A 16,301-nucleotide genomic window follows, 5' to 3' on the forward strand; every position below is an offset into this window, starting at 1 on the left:
ATGTGAAGAGATGAAGAAAGATTAGAGGAGGGAAAATTTAAAGGAGAACTGCTATCACAGGGATTTGCTAGGAACTTAGTGAAGAAAGATTAAAGGAGACTTGGAAATTTTAAAGGAAAACTTCTATCACAGGAATTTGCTAGGGACTTATTGCAGAGATGCATTTCTCGACTGGTTGTTGCATGAGAGAACAATCACATAGGCTTACTTTTCAGCAGATTTTGTCTTTATTCATTTAATTCATCTGAGGTCGATGCTCTCTCACGCAACAGCCAGCCACAAAATGCCTTCTGCTAAAGTCCCTAGCAAACCAAAGAATCAAACTTGGCCTAAAAATAGACAACCCCCAATTGTGGAACCAATTCTTTATGTATATAATGGGATGCGAGACAATCCCATTGGAAGAAAGTAAACACATGGAAATTCTAAAATTCATTATTTTTATTAGGGGATAATTACATTTACACCCACTCAACTATAGCCAATTTCCAATCGGGTCCCTGTGGTTTCAACTTCATCAAAGACACCCCTCAAGTTTCCGACATTTTTAAGTAGACTCCCTCCGTTGACGAACCGTTAGTTTAACTTAACGGAATGACTAAAACTAACCACGGTTAATATTTTGATGACAGAAATGCCCTTGGTTTTAAGCCATTTGCAGAGGATTAGGGTTACGCCATTTACCGCCGTCGCACCTCCGGCCACCGCCGCCACCGCCGTCACCTCCACCATAGACAATGAAACCCCATCCCATGGCTACATCAAACCCACATTTCAAGAAAAAAACAGCGATAAAAACAAACAAAAAAGCCCTCAAATATTAGGGTTTCTATGCAAATCATAATAATGATGTGAATGAAGACAAATAAAACTCCTAAATCAAGGGTTTATGTTGATAAATAAACAATCAAACCCTAAATTTCAGTTTTCAAGTATGAAAACCCTAATTTTCAGTTGGGGAAGATGAAGGCATTATAGTCATTTCCTCCTCTCCATCCGTTAAAAAAACCCACGGAAACTTGAGGTGGTGTCTTTGATGAAATTGAAACCACATGGACCCGATTGGAAATTGGTTATAGTTGAGGGGGTGTAAATGTAATTATCCCTTTTATTAAACATTATCACGACAATTCAGAAGAAATTTGATATCAGAGGGAGAAATTAATTTGTGGGAGTTCATTAAAATCATGAGCATATCATCAACTGATTCAGTTTAAGTTCTCTAGTTTCTGGAAGGAACCCATGATGATCATTCTACAAACTGATGACTGCTATAAAATGTTAATTATGAACATTCTTAATTGAGAATAAACAGGTAAATTTGTAAAAGAACACATGTATGTCCAATTAGTTTCTTGATGTACAACATATAACTAGGATTGACCTAACAGCTTTGTGATGATAAAGGTGCTCTGAATATATTCAATCACAAGAACTGAGCACCTTGAACCATAAGGGAACAAAAATTTCATTTGAAGATTATTAATTGAGACTAACAGAGCATATATGCACATGAGATAAAACAGCATGTTTACATGAGATAATCTCTGGAACTAATGAACAAGAAAACATTACTGAACTAATGAACATGAAAAGGCGTATGTTTCCTATATTAACCATTACTTCAATCTTCAATCTCTTCCTCGCCACTGTCATCACTGTCTTCATCATTGTCATATTCCTCTTCCTCCACTTCTTCTTCTTCTTCCTCAGCAAAATTAATTTTTTGTTCTTCTTCTTCTCCTAGGTCATCATCATTAACAATGAAACCACCTAAGTAATCCTCATCTTCATCCTCATCATCATGTTCATCTTCATTAGCACGGACAGTTTTCGGGTGCATTGATTTCTTACGACCTTGTGAATTCTTACTTGTTTTTTCTGTATCCTTTGATCTAGTCATAGAGTACTTGGGTCTCTTAGCGCTTCTGAATTTTGCAACTAACACCTTATCATCCTCGCTGTCACCCGTCCAGTCGTCGTCATCATTGTCTTCGCCTTTATTCTTTCTCCTCTCCCCCTTTCTTCCTTTTGGCATCTCTTCCTCACTGGCCTCATCATCTTTGCTATTTTCTCTTTGGTCCTCAAGGAACCAATCCCAATCCTTCATATCACGGATCTTTTGCTTTGGGTAGTGGTTGAATTCTTGGCCCATCACCAAAAAACCAAACTCTGCATTCACGAAATTTTTAATAATGTACAATAAAGAGGACTTGGCCAATCCAGATGCAATGCCGAAAATCAAACTTATCAGATGATCCTAAATGTTTAACCGGTAGACTCTGTTCTATGAATCGTGGTCATCCAATAGGAGCAATTTGTGAGCTTTGGCCGATCCAAGACGTGACCACCGAACTGATTGAACAGTCAATAACCCACAGGCAAGTCTGGCAGCCAAAAGTTAAGGCTCAAGAATGTCCTAATTGACCCATAATCAAAAGAATGACCAACAGCTTTTCACTAAAACAGGGATTGATCCTCTAGCACAACGGTCAAGGCTTTTTTGTTCTCCAACCTGGAGGCTGGAGGTTCAATCCCAGCTTACCCACCAAAAATAAAGATATTCACTAAAACACCTCTATGAGTATACACATACAACAGCTGATATAACAGGTACCCATGAAGATGCAACTTTCATAGAGGGCATTTTCATCCAGTAAGTTCTCGCCAAAGCCTTTTTTAGCAAAATGGTTGAAGACAAGAATCCCATGTATATGTATCTCCGAGTGGATGTGTAAAATCACAGATAAAGACATGCATAACAACATAAATGGATAAAGTGACAAGTACATATTTAAACACTGATAGATTCATGGAAGCATGTGAATGCATGTACGGAAATATATGTAACCTCAAACAGCTGAATTAAGCTGAATTTGCACCCTATCTGAATGTCTGCGATGAGGTCAGTTTGGTGGTCCGTTCCACCCAACCACCAAATCAGTTGGCTGATGCAGGAGTATCCCCTCAATTTTCTATATATGCCTTTATAACTTCTTAAGGTTGTTTGTTTTGTTTCATATAGTGGAATGCTTGTAATTTTTCTCCTTTCTTATATGTCTTCAATGGTCTTTTCCATTGGTAAGGGTTCTTTGATTATTTTGGAGGTAGTTTTCCTTTTAAGTCATTTTGGCTTAGTTAGGTGTATACTTTTTTTTCCTTGGATGGGCAGCCTATAAAAGGCATTTTCCTCTCATATTGTAATAGTTTTTGTTTCCTCTCATATTGTAATAATTTTTTGAATTTTGAGAATTGAATTGAAAAGGAATGCCAGCCTTGGGGAATTTGAAGGAAAATCCTCTTGCAAAAGATGAGGTTTTTGCTTGAAAATTTCACAGAGAAAAAGGTTTGCAAGCTGATTTCTACAGCTTTGTCTTCTATTCTAGCATATCAATCCCATGTGAATCAAGGCTTTACCTTTGCTCGTGGATGATCTTGTGTCTCTTCGCAAGATCCGGAGTCAATTTCAAGTAGAATCTACCAAGAACCACTGTCCAGTTACCTACTTTGAATTATAAGGGTGTTAATGGATCAGGTTCGGATCAAAATTCACCTGTGTCTGGGTCACGATCCATTGGGATTCCTTATCGGACAGAAAAGGAATCCTAGGTCCTTAAAAAACGCTGTAAACAGTTAGAATTTTGGAAAAAAAGTCAGATAGTTCTTTCCACTATTAGTATGTGTCTATGCAATTTATTCAGGAGAATCAGTCCCTTATATGTGACTAATCAAAACCAGTAGAATCAGTCCCTTATATGTGACTAATCAAAACCAGTAGAATCAGTCCCTTATATGTGACTAATCTATACTTCTAAATAAGTAAAATAATGCTTGTAAAAAAAAAGAAAAAAAGTACAGCTTTCTATGTGTGCTTGGGTGAGAGATGACAAGAGTACCTACAGATACAGTTATCACAGTTCCAGAAATTAAGACTTTCATGCCAATTTAATAGGTTTATATCCCTATCCCGCTTTGTAAGAAAAACATACATTACAGAAAAAAAATGCCTTTCTAATGTTCAAAACAGCACCAATTTCAATTTTCAAATTCAGTTGCAGTTCAACAGTACCAAATAAAAAAATTACATAATTCCATACAAAAGGAAAGAAAATCAGAAAACTCAGAAATCTGACCTCTAACAGGATCCATCTGTGAAACGTCCAATGATTCAAACCCTAAATCTTCAAATCCTAAATCACAAAAAATTTCCCTATTTTGTCTCTCTTCCTCTTCTTTCCTCTCCAAAGTCCTCCTCTTTCTCCTCTCAACCGCATTCAAAACCCTCTCCTCCTCCTCCTTATTTCCTCCCTCAAAACCCCCTTTTTTCAAAGTAAAGAAATAGGGTTTCTGCAGAGAAAGTGAAAACTGGTCACCAACTCTCAACACCCCTTTATCCAATTTCCTAAAAACCCTTTTCTCTCCACAACTTTTGCTGAAAACCCAGATAGGATTCTTCCCAATAACTTCATAATAGACCAAGATTTCACCATCTGGATTGGATTCTCTTTGCTCTTCTTGAACAGAACCTTGTAGTTCTAATACAATATGAATACGGGATACGGTCTGATCTTTGGAAGAAAACCCCAACCCTCTTCCAATTTCTTTCTTGAAGCCCTCTTTGATGATAAGTTTTGATCCGTCTTCACCTTCTAGCTCCATGAATTGCAGAGAGATAGGTTGAGCGGCGAGAACCAAGTTTGGTGGCTTAAAATGACGGGAATGCTGTTGGAAAGTTGCCTTGTTTCCCACGTACTTTCCCACGTACTGTAGTTGGCTTGCAAGAGGCAAAGATATTTGGAAACAACTAAAAATAGGAAGCGGCATTCTTTGGAGTGTTTGAAAAATCAAGAGAGAAAAAGGAAAAAAGAAGTGAAGAGAGAGACAAATGGAGAAAAAGAAGAATAGAGGTTTTCTATCTGGGTTTAGGTTTGAGAAGCAAGGAAAGGTTTGCGGATTTGTGGGTTTGTGATTAATCCATTGTAATTCTTGTATATTATTTTTTCTCATAGTGGAAGATAGTGTTTCTCACCCGTGGAGTAGGCTTTGCCGAATCACATAAAATCTTGGTGTTTATCTTGTGACTTGATTTGCTTGGCTTATTTTACTTTTCGTTATATTTGTGCACGATCGGATCGGATTGCCCGGCGGATTTTCTCAACACCCTTGTGTGCCAATTGACCAAAATGTCCTCGTAGATTGATAACAATGACATCCACCTCCCTGTTTTTGGAATGAAGTGGGGCCTACCATGATCCGGTGATCCAGACTTTCCATCCGGTGGAACCCATCATGGCTTAGATATGGCGGGAAATTTCACAAAAATTATGCCTATCTGATAATTCTGACCGTTGGATCATCAGCGGATTGTGAATCGGATTTCAATTCAATGCATGCGTTGTGATTGCCAATCAGATGACCGGTCACGATCAGAGAGGAAAACTATGATCAGGCCCATCTGATCATAGTTTAATTTAAAGGGATTTGATAGGGACCATCGCAGATGTCATTTCACTCCACTGCCGGCTGTTGCATGAGAGAGCAGCCACCTCATGAATAAGACAAAATCTGCGAAATGCCTTCTCTGATGGTCCCTAGCGAATCCCACTAATAAATGGGACATTAAGGGTTCTTTGGAAGCCATTAATTTTGCCCCATTGATCCGTCCGGTGATTTTTATAGGCCTTAATCTTACGGATGGGATGTCTGTTTGAAGTGGGGGCCAAGAGCATGTGAATCGCATAATGATAAATCCACCAGATTAACTGTCCTGATTACACATCTTATGTAGTTGGGACCCAATAATGTTCACTATGATTCAATCTTCCCATGATCGTCTGCATAGCCAAAAAGGTGGTTAACGATCTTTGAGCTGCCCATAACTGTCAAATTGTAAAACTGTACAGTATACCCATGCATCAACTCAAGCAAGTACCTTATGCCAAGACAAGGCTCCTATATAGTCTCTTCAGGTCAGACCTACATCCACATATCTATCATTAGGAACAATGCAAAACAAAACCAGGGAATTTTGGGATGTAACAACTGAAAAGGAAACAAAAAACTTGTATGCTAGGCTATGGCAAATATAAATACTAGACGGATGAAGAACCCATTGAAGATTTTGTCATATAGAACTCAAGTGAGTTGCAGTAGCTGATGCTTCCAAGGCTTGTGATTGCTTTTGATAACAATGCTAATGCATATTTTCTCAAAATTAATCAATCCACTCTAAAATGACAAAGAAAATTCACATTCCATCGAATTGTGGTAGGATTTCTTGAACTCCATTAACAAACGCTGCATATTGACAGTGTTGAAACTTAATGAATCTAGGTAAATAGCCAAAAAGCAGAAGGTGATTTTCTAGTAAGCCATTGAAGCATCTCACACAAAAATAATTTAAGTAAAACAATCTAACCGAGTCTCTTGACAGCATGAGGGCAGAGACGATGTCCATCTTCTGGTAAGGAAAAAAAAGGGATATGTGTTACCATTTAAACATATCAAGATGAATGACAATAAGAAGACATGTTACCATGATGGAAACACTCTGGTGTTTTCATGTTTCCAATGTGCTAATACCATCAGACGCAATTCGGTTATTTGCACTTGCACTATTGCAACACTAGAAAGGTGTGTACCGTCTATGGTGATGCAGTTGTGTCTTCCTAGAATCACCATCAAGAGAAAAAACATATGCTTGAAATGTTGTACCAAAAGAGAGTCAAATCAAATTCAACAGAATAGGGATTTAAGTTTCAACACTAATCACCAGAGCTTTGTGAAGGGTTGGTAAGTCCTATACAAGTTTCCTTCAGGCAGAAGTACAATGCATAAGGTGCCAAACATAGCCTGATTGAAGTTGCTCGTCATATATAGATTATTAATCACAATTAATGTGAAGAGGGGAATCCAATAATTTCCCTTAAGGAATGATTCAATTCTAACACTCAGTTACCCAACAAATCAATGCACCAAATAGAATGTCTGCTAACCACTTCAATGGGGACAGATCCTTGTTTCAATAAAACAAGTTCCGGAAAGAAGCATTTTAACTATGGTCCAGCATGAATTGCTCAAAAATATGGACAAACTATGATTGAAGTTGTTGAGAAAATCCACCGGGAAAATCCAATCCGACCATGCACAAATTAAAGGAAAAGTAAAGCAAGAAAACAAGCCACAAGATGAACACCGAGATTTTGCGTGGTTCGGCAAGACGCCTACATTCATGGGCGAGAACACGATCTTCCATTTTCTTATTTCTTTGTGAATAATTTAAGAATAAATAAGATCTCTGACCCTTTTTCTTTTTTGTTTCTTTTGAAATGAGAACTCTGAACTTTCTTTCAATAAGTATAACTGCCAATGAATTGACAAACATTTTCTTCTAGTCAGAACCCAAATTTGAATGCACTGCTGAAAAAGAGACAAACTCACGGTTATCACTTCTATAGCAAAACGGAACTTTGTGATACTTGCCTAGCTCACAAGCCTTACATTCTAAAGTGGACACAAAATGTAAAGAAGGAACTAACAACTTGAAACTATCCAAGGAAAGATGACTAATTCAACTAAGCCAGAGAATGAAAAGCAGCACCATCATAACCAAGATCCAAATAGAAAAGTTTGTCTAACTCAAGTTCGCCACCAATCATCCACTTTGCCTTTAGCTCCTGAAAAACATAAAGAAGGAAGGATAAGGAGTTTGGAACAATGAAAAGATTGAGGTAATTTACTCACAGATACCAAATTAAATGGGAACTTAGGAACATGACGCACATAAGACAATGAAAGGGATAAGCTAGGACAAACCGTACCTCTACCAGACACGGGGGACAAAGAACCAGTGGCAAGAGTAATAAATGAGTTTGCAACATGCTTAACAAATGAAGAAAATGCTTTGTACCTCTACCAGACACAAGGGACAAAGAACTATCAGCAAGAGTAATAGATGAGTTTGAAACATGATTATCAAATGAAGACTCACTTACCATATGGTCAAAGTCTCCTGAATCAATGACCAAGGTTACTGTCCTCTGTAAAAGAAAGGATGTATGATTACCTAAGTTAGCCAGTAGTCATGGATGTATGATTACCTAAGTTAGCCAGTAGTCATGGATGTAGAAGGATGACTTATGAACAGTCAGGAGCTCTTAATAAGCATCACATACTCATCACAAGAAAGCAAGACTAAATCACCGCTCGAATTGCCTTTTTTATTTTCAACAGAACTATTTGGCTACATATCAACACTTCATGCCACATAAGAGACCGAATTAGACCACGCAGGCTTGTCAAAAATATTCCAATAATTATCTAAATTGCGGTTAGTATATACTTCATAATTTCACGGCTTCTGTCACGTCCTCCACTTGAATCACGACCTCTACCGAAATCACCACTGCATCCTCTATCTCCATCATATTGGCTTGCAGATGTCATCAGGGCAGATCCATCACCAACACTACCATTGCAAGTCGGAAAAACTGAAAAACTACAATGCATTGAAGACGTGAATACCAATTAATAAGAGAGGGAATCCATTCACTGGATAAGATCTACCCACGCACTAAATGATATTCAAGACTGAGAACAGAGGAATATTTCCACTTTAACTCCTCGTGTCTTCGCTTTAACAAGTCCACATCATTGATAATATACATTTAGTTCTTAACAATTACTATGTAGGATGCTATAGCACTCACTGAGAGTCTTGTCCCCTTGTGAGAGTAAGAAATATTTCCAAACAATTCATAAACACGGGAGATATTTTATTAGACAAGTAAGTCTTCCTAACAATGCTCCAACTTCTGTAGTAGTATCTAAGAATAACATTTGCATTTTCTTGAGGTTCCAAGCTATTCCAAAGATATTTCATGATCTGATAATCTTCCTGCAGCCAGTATCCGTATTGACCGTCTAGCACCTAAGGCTGGATCCATTCAACTAAACAAGTGTAAAATGCATTCTGGAATTCTGGGCTTCTCCATGATGCTTGAAAGATTAGGTCTACTTTCACTCACAATAGAGATCCGCAAATCCAAAAGCAACCAAATAAAACACAAATCATGCAACAACTGTATGCTCCACACACACACACACACACACACACGAAGAAGACAGCAAAAGTACAATCCCATAAATAGGACAGCAAGACAATAAGGCAACACACACACACACACACACACACACACACACACACACATCAATCCACGAAGAAGACAGCACAAGTACAATCCCATGAATAGGACAGCAAGACAATAAGGCAACAAGGCATCAGGGTTTCATAAGATTTAAACACAAAAATGGGAACTTGGTTCTAGTGTGATACCTAAAAACCTCTTCATGCTTTAATCATGGATGGTGCTAGGAAATCAGACCAAATCCGTGGATTTGGGCCCTAATATCATTTTAAAGTAAATCTTAGAGATGGCCACACAGGAACTTGGTTCTAGCGTGAGCCCTAAAAACCTCTCCATGCTTTAATCTTGGATGATGATACTTTTCTCTCTCCAATTGACCATATTAAAAATCCCAAGTGACGCATCATGGCTTGGAAAATTGGTTACCAGATGACCAATTCAAACTTCGGCCATCAGCAAGCCAACATCGGCACCCCCATCCCCCTTTTACATCTCAACATACACTAACACTAGAAAAAAAAATTCCGAAGTCCCATCATGCTAAGAGTTCAAGACACCTTTAACAAAGATCGAGAAACCAATATTCACTTATTCAGCTATCGACAATGCTATTACAGAAAGAAAACAATGAATACCAATATTGCAAAAAACAAGAATCTTATATAGACTAAATACAACAACCCTTTTAGGAAAAATGAAATAAGAATAAAAGCAAAGAATAAATCCCCTTCTACACTCCACAGAGAATAAAAAAGCATAAAAGCAAAGAATAATCATCAAACGGATTACAAACTTGCATAGTTATGACTTATGAGCATCCTGTAATTAGAAAAGCACAAACATATAACAAATAAAACAAGATCCACGAACCTTTGTAATTAGTTCCTCTTTTTATCCCAAGGGAAGCAGAATTTCTCTAAACTTCTTCCAAGAAAGCCCCAGAATCCCCCTTCCTTCTTTGAAGATGAATTGTGATCAGGTTGTTTCTTTGGATGTATAGTTTCGACTATGGCCTCGACCTCTTCTTTGGCTCGTTCGAAAATGTTAGGAGCCTTGACTTCATCAACAGGAGTATGTTCATCAATTTCGGAGCTCGTTCCATGAGTTTCCTTGTTATGGGATCTCTTAGTTTGATTGGGTTCTTTGGCTCTTTCTAAAATGGCTGGAGCCTTGGCTTGATTAAAATCATCAATGCCTGCCCTTGTTCCATTAGTTCTATGAACATGGGATTTATCAGTATGCATGACCGCTTCAATCTCTTCCTTTACTCTTTCGAATAGATTGGGTGCTTTTACTTCTTTTTCTGCAATTTAAAATGGAAAAGAGGAAAACAAATTTTATCTGTTTACCCTACTATCAATAAATAAATGAACTCAAGATACACAAATCTGTTACGTGCCTAATTGACCGTAACACATATAAACAAAATAAAAGATAAATGATAGAAAAGAAAGGGAAAGAAATCAATTCGAGGCAACCGGACCTCCTAAAGGTTCAATTCGAGAGGAGCCATGACTCTTTAGAAACATAAGTTTCCTCTTTGGTTGCTAAATTCTCCTCATTTCCAATGTAATACAACTACTTAAATACAAGTACAAAGGTAATTACAAATCATCAATCCATTTGCCTACTTACAAGACACATCATCAACAAATAACACCCCACCTACCCTAAAACACATAAGCCATAACCACATAATAATTATATTCTAACTAACCCAATATACACCATAATAACATGCACATATCATTTTATATGATACATAGAGTTATGAATTGAAGATTCAACTAAATAAAAACAACATTTTCTAGACCCAGTAATCGATAACTCAAGAAACAGGGCCACTGATGAATCCGAAAAATCCACAAGAAAATGTAAATACTTGTCTGCTCCAGAGAAATGGTTTGCCAAAAACCCATCACCCCAAAAAACCAATTAAAAAAAAATGACAAATAACAACTAATCGATGAAAAAAGAGATATAGAAGAGAAGGGTTAAAAGGCATGAAAATACCTGCTTCAGCCATTGATGATTTTTGGGGAGAGGATGATTTCACCTCTTAAAGCCCAAATAGAAGGTTCCAAAATCAGGAAATACTGGAAGAAAGAGGGGAAGATACGAGGTTGATGGGTTTCAGTGTTTATTTGTAGGCAGTCTAAAAGACGTGTCCTTTGAGCACAACTGTAGTTTTTGATATTTGAAGAAAAACCCAGCTGTGTTTTATTCTTTAATTGGCTTTACAGCTCTTTAAATACAAAAAGACAAGATGGTTTGTGAAAATATCAAACTATTGTTGTGCTAATATCATTTCCTGGAAGGATGTTAATGGATAGGATTTGGGCACAATAGATCCGAACCTGTCCATCGTATCCACATCCTAAGGTTAGAAATTATTTTGGATCAAGACGCCAGCGTAGGTACAAAATTTAATGGAACGTCCTAATAATATTTAAAGGGAAATGATATCAGCATTACCATGTTTTAACAACTGCACAGACTTGGCTTGTCTTTTCTTTTCTAATTGGCTTTGAGAGCTTTCTGGGAAGCGTAATAATCTTAGGTGGAATGCTAGATTCACAGGCGCCCTTGCAAAATAAGGGGAAAGGACACCCCATTGGTCAAATACCATTAAATATGGCCCGGAAAATCACAATCATAACTGTCTTTAATGGTTTTTGACCGGTAGGGGTGCGGGGCAAAGGGCGCCTGCAATCTAGCATTTCTATAATCTTAGACATCTCTTTAAATAATAAAAGACAAGAAAGTTTTGTGCAATTATTAAAACATGATTTTGCTGATATAATTTACCTGGCTATTGATATTGGCACTACCATGTTTTAATACTTGCACCAAGCCATCTTGTCTTTTACTATTTAAACAGCGGCCAAAGGTTATTACAAATCGCAATAAGCTCTTGGAAGCCAATTAAAAATGAAAAGACAAGCTGAGTTCGTGGAATTATCAAAGCATAGTAGTGCCAATAACAGTAGACATTTTATTTTAATATCTCTTTGCATTCCCTTTCCAAATAGGAATCGGTTGTTTTAATAAGCTCTTGTTTCTTTTGCTCTTCGTCGAATGATTTTTAGTGCAGTCTAAAGTCTAAAGTCTAAACAACACTAAATTCTTGTGTTGTTCCCAAGACACACCTTGCATGCCTATTATTCCATAGCTAGTGCAGTAGACCTCAGCAATAAAAGATCGAGAGAGAGAGAGAGGCAAAAGACCCAGCTTTTTCTCATGTGCTACTCAACCATTGCGAAGGGCAAATGGAAGTCCCTGGGTGGGTCAATCCTCACCCCTATTCAGCCCTAAGATTTCACTATTCTTTCCCACCAACCATCAACTCACTGAGTTTTTATACGGTGTGAGGCCTTACAGCAATTCGGTAGGACTACCACCCTTGATATTTGATCCAACAGCAGCTCCTCATTTTGAGGGCTACCACCCTTGATATTTGATCCAACAGCAGCTTGCTGTTGGATCAAATATCAAGGGTGGTACTTCTATGGGTTATTCCTTTACGTGTTCATACGACCCCTTCATCATATAATTTTTCATGGATTACCTATGAAATATCCTTGTTTTCGGGTTATTCCTCATGAAAACCCCACGGACAGGGAGCCACAACCCATTAATGTACTAGAAAAGTGCTTGTTGCAAAATGCAACTAATCACAATAAAGTTGAAGAAAAGTACATTTTTTTCTTATCACCGAAAAGGAAGAGTTGATTTTTGCATTTCTTACTTTCCAAAAATCTGTTACATCTGCACCATTTCAAACAGTTACTATACTCTTAGAGGCATTTCACCTGCAAGAGACACATTTTGATGGGGCCCACATGAAATCAATACAATTCAAACGATTCATAATTTCATATGGTGATCGTATTTTGCAAAAGGACCATGGAGAATCAGGCACCTCATATCGGAGATCAGGGATCTGGTAGATCGTATTAAGCCTTTCATTGTACATCGCAAGAGATTGGCAAGCGTATTGGCTGACCAACTTGCTAAGAATGGTGTTCTCAGAGAATCCGTCCTTATCGAGATGATGCCAACAGAAGGGATCAATGGGACATGACATTATCGAGATGATGCCGCCAACAGGAGGGATCAATCGGACATGACATACGGTTTTCTGTACACTTTCTTGAGCTTGTTGTAATTATGGGACATGGGGACATCTTGTCCCCAGTGTAATGTCTTTTGCTATCAATGAAGGTACCTTTCATCTTTCTCAAAAAAAAAAAATTCACATGGTGGATCTATGATGTGTCATTAGTATGATCAAGCTCATCAGACAATCCTAACTATGATCATAGTACTTGAAACTAGATGGCATTTTCTGTGGACTAAATAACTTAATTATCGAAGCAAGGGAATTGTCATAAATTCTTTGTATCAAAGTCTGGAGGCAGTATTTATGGTTTTCAAATGCGGTTTTGGGTTTCTTTCTACAACTGGAAGAATCAGGGGCTCTGCAGTCAAGGGATTTCTCTTAAATTTTCAGCATATAGGTGGCCTAGGTTAAGACCCAAAAAGGGAAGCTATTTTCCAACGCCCGAGGACCACCTCAAACTGTACAAGTTTAGATAGACTGATGAAAATTGACCACCTGTTCAAAGTTCAAACAGAGAGACGTTGAGAGAGAGAGAGAGTGGTTTTAGAGTGAGTTGTCATAGAAGGGATTTGGTTTTAGAGTGAGTTGTCATAGAAGGGATTTTGGGGGTTAGAAATCTTGGGAAGAAAGAAGAATCACTTGGATGTGAAGCAAGATCTGGAACAGAGGAAATCCAGAAGAGAGGAAGATATGAAGCTGCCAGCTTTTTTGGGAAGTTTACTTTGATATAATAAGACAATCATGTCTTCTTGAAGTGATTCAATCTCTCTCTCTCTCTCTCTCTCTCTCTCTCACACACACACACACACAAACACACACACATCATCATCTTATCATCATGTGGGCTGAGCAAAAAAAGATAGTTTGGCCTGTTCTAATCACCATTCTCCAAATCATGAGTTGGGCTTCTGCAACCAGCAGGCCTTTTGCTAAAGGTGAGCCTCCATCTATCTCACTTCATTTTCTCTTGAAAGTTGGAAAAGAGAGCTTCTTGTAACTTTCACCACTACCCATCTGTTATATTCACCAACTTTTTCTACTTTTACATCAACAGAAAGAAAATGGAGATACAAATTTCTGTAACTTTTTGCAGTAACAAAAATATTCCATCTTTCACCTAATATTCCCTTTGTCTGCTTTTAGAATGCAGAATAACAGTACTAATTAACCCATCCCTTTTCTCTACGCTTTTGATAAAAATACAGGCCAAACTCCTCACTCCTTTCAAGCTGAATGGGAATCAAAACAGGTACTCTCTCTCTCTCTCTCTCTCTCTCTCTCTCTCTCTCTCTCTATATATATATATATATATATATATATAGAAAAATGATTGTGCGGTCGACCGCACCAAGCTTAGGTGCGGTCGAGGGCCCCAAACTCATGCGGGCCCACTTTGTTAGGATGACCCAAAGCATACATAGATGGGGTATGTACAAAAAATCAGCTCCTTAGGATCATCCTAACCCATCCATTTGTGGATGTCAAAATGGAAAGACACTGTTTGCAACAAATCTGCCCATTTTTTCCCTCCATTTTTGGAGGCGTTAGGATGATCCAATGGACCTGATTTTTTGTACACAACCTATCTATGATGGGGCCTTGCAAATGAATGGTTTTGATCAGCACAAAAAATGTGGGACCCATGTGTTTGGGCCCTCGACCCCACCTAAGCTTAGGTGCGGTCGACCGCACAATCTTATTTTATATATATATATATATATATATATATATATATATATATATATATATATATATATATATATATATGTGTGTGTGTGTGTGGGGGGGGGGGGGGGGGGGGGGGGATTATTTACTTATTTCTTTATTTTCATTAATGTTAAGGGTTTCTATGGAAAGATGGAAGGGAAAGTCCATGAAGAAGCATTTAAAGGGCTTAGCACTCTAGGGTCTACACCACCAAATTGTGATCACAAGTGTGAAGGATGCAGTCCCTGTGAAGCTATACAAGTGCCCACAACCACTGATCATTTGGGCATTCAATATGCAAACTACGAGCCAGAAGGCTGGAAATGCAAGTGTGGCAATTGTTTCTACAACCCATAAAGACAGACTGAAAGCTGCTGACATTTTTCTACCAATGTATGTCTCTCATTGTACAAAACCCAAATTCATTTTCCTCTTTGTTGGCATGGTAAAGGAGATTTGTGGAGTTCATTTTTTATATGAAAAAACTAAATCTTTGGTGTGTGGGAGGGATTGCTTTTATCATATTCTCTCTTTCCTTGTTCATAACTTACATCCAAATCAATTACAAGCCCCATGAAATTGAAGAGCAAACCAAAAAAGCAATCTCTATCACATAATATAGGAACTTTAAAAAGTGAGACGCTTAGGTTTTCCTTGTAATAACAAAAGCAGATTCTGGGTTTATAGACCATCATGGAAATTTCAGGTCGCCAAAATTAGACTAGATAGACCATCCTAACACTTTCAGTGAATATGGACCTTTTTGGTGTTTGAACCATCCTACTAATTGAGCAGCTAGGATCGTCTAATCATTGTGAATTTCAGGATATAGGATCCTCAACCCAGCTTCAGGCTTATATTTCCAGCTTGGCTTAAGTGTTAGGAATGCATATTGACCAACTTTTGCTAAGGCATAATTCACTTTGACGCTTTTGATTGTGGCCTTTGGACGACTCCAAAAAATTTTGTGCATCAATCAAACTGCCACATAAGGTCATGCAAATCAGCTTCTTCCATGGCGGCCCACTCTAATGGCTTTCACTCTGGTAGTTCTCTCCACAGGTCTCCCCTTCCGTGACTCGAACACGTGAAGTGACGAATACTCTGATACCAAATGCTAGGTAGTATAGGTACCTAACCAAATGTCAAAAGTAATGGAATATGTTAGACTAAGCCCTTTAAACCTATCCCATACCAGGTTGGGTCCTACGTAAATCCGCCCGCCCATAAAAATTGCGATGGAATAGGTTAGAAAATTTGCGAACCATGAACCCACACCTGAACAGAGCCAACCATGCAAATCCTTGCCTGCCCATAAAAATATG

At 38.1% G+C, this 16,301-nt stretch overlaps 2 protein-coding genes and 1 long non-coding RNA gene across 3 annotated transcripts; 1 reads left to right on the top strand and 2 right to left on the bottom strand.

The window, feature by feature from the left end:
• Nucleotides 1-1,452: 1,452 nt before the first annotated feature.
• LOC143851422 (SMAD/FHA domain-containing protein) lies at nucleotides 1,453-5,975 on the bottom strand. Its single transcript, XM_077360850.1, has 2 exons — nucleotides 4,134-5,975; nucleotides 1,453-2,172 (listed from the first exon to the last, which is right to left on the bottom strand). Exons 1-2 carry the CDS (start codon nucleotides 5,005-5,007, stop codon nucleotides 1,625-1,627), a joined length of 1,422 nt encoding a protein of 473 aa, XP_077216965.1. The 5' UTR covers nucleotides 5,008-5,975; the 3' UTR covers nucleotides 1,453-1,624.
• Nucleotides 5,976-7,291: 1,316 nt separating this feature from the next.
• Nucleotides 7,292-11,329, bottom strand: LOC143851429 (uncharacterized). Its single transcript, XM_077360861.1, has 3 exons — nucleotides 11,160-11,329; nucleotides 10,017-10,449; nucleotides 7,292-7,676 (listed from the first exon to the last, which is right to left on the bottom strand). The coding sequence occupies exons 1-2, from the start codon at nucleotides 11,170-11,172 to the stop codon at nucleotides 10,025-10,027; spliced, it is 438 nt and encodes a 145-aa protein (XP_077216976.1). The 5' UTR covers nucleotides 11,173-11,329; the 3' UTR covers nucleotides 7,292-7,676; nucleotides 10,017-10,024.
• A 2,740-nt stretch (nucleotides 11,330-14,069) lies between these two features.
• On the top strand, nucleotides 14,070-15,170 carry LOC143861289 (uncharacterized). The gene is made up of 3 exons (XR_013239948.1): nucleotides 14,070-14,204; nucleotides 14,475-14,518; nucleotides 15,112-15,170. It is a non-coding gene; the product is annotated as an uncharacterized LOC143861289 (long non-coding RNA).
• Nucleotides 15,171-16,301: the final 1,131 nt, after the last annotated feature.

This window comes from Tasmannia lanceolata, unplaced genomic scaffold (genome assembly GCF_043159265.1).
Source record: "Tasmannia lanceolata isolate RefF3 unplaced genomic scaffold, GAP_Taslan_0.1 ptg000003l, whole genome shotgun sequence".
Taxonomy (NCBI): domain Eukaryota; kingdom Viridiplantae; phylum Streptophyta; class Magnoliopsida; order Canellales; family Winteraceae; genus Tasmannia; species Tasmannia lanceolata.

Bases quoted from the DNA above. Each gene is read 5' to 3' on its own strand.
- LOC143851422 (XM_077360850.1), bottom strand. From the start codon at position 5,007: ATGAGAAAAAATAATATACAAGAATTACAATGGATTAATCACAAACCC. The intron at 2,173-4,133 runs GTCAGATTTCTG...TCGTGAATGCAG, and splicing joins ACAGATGGATCCTGTTAGAG to AGTTTGGTTTTTTGGTGATG.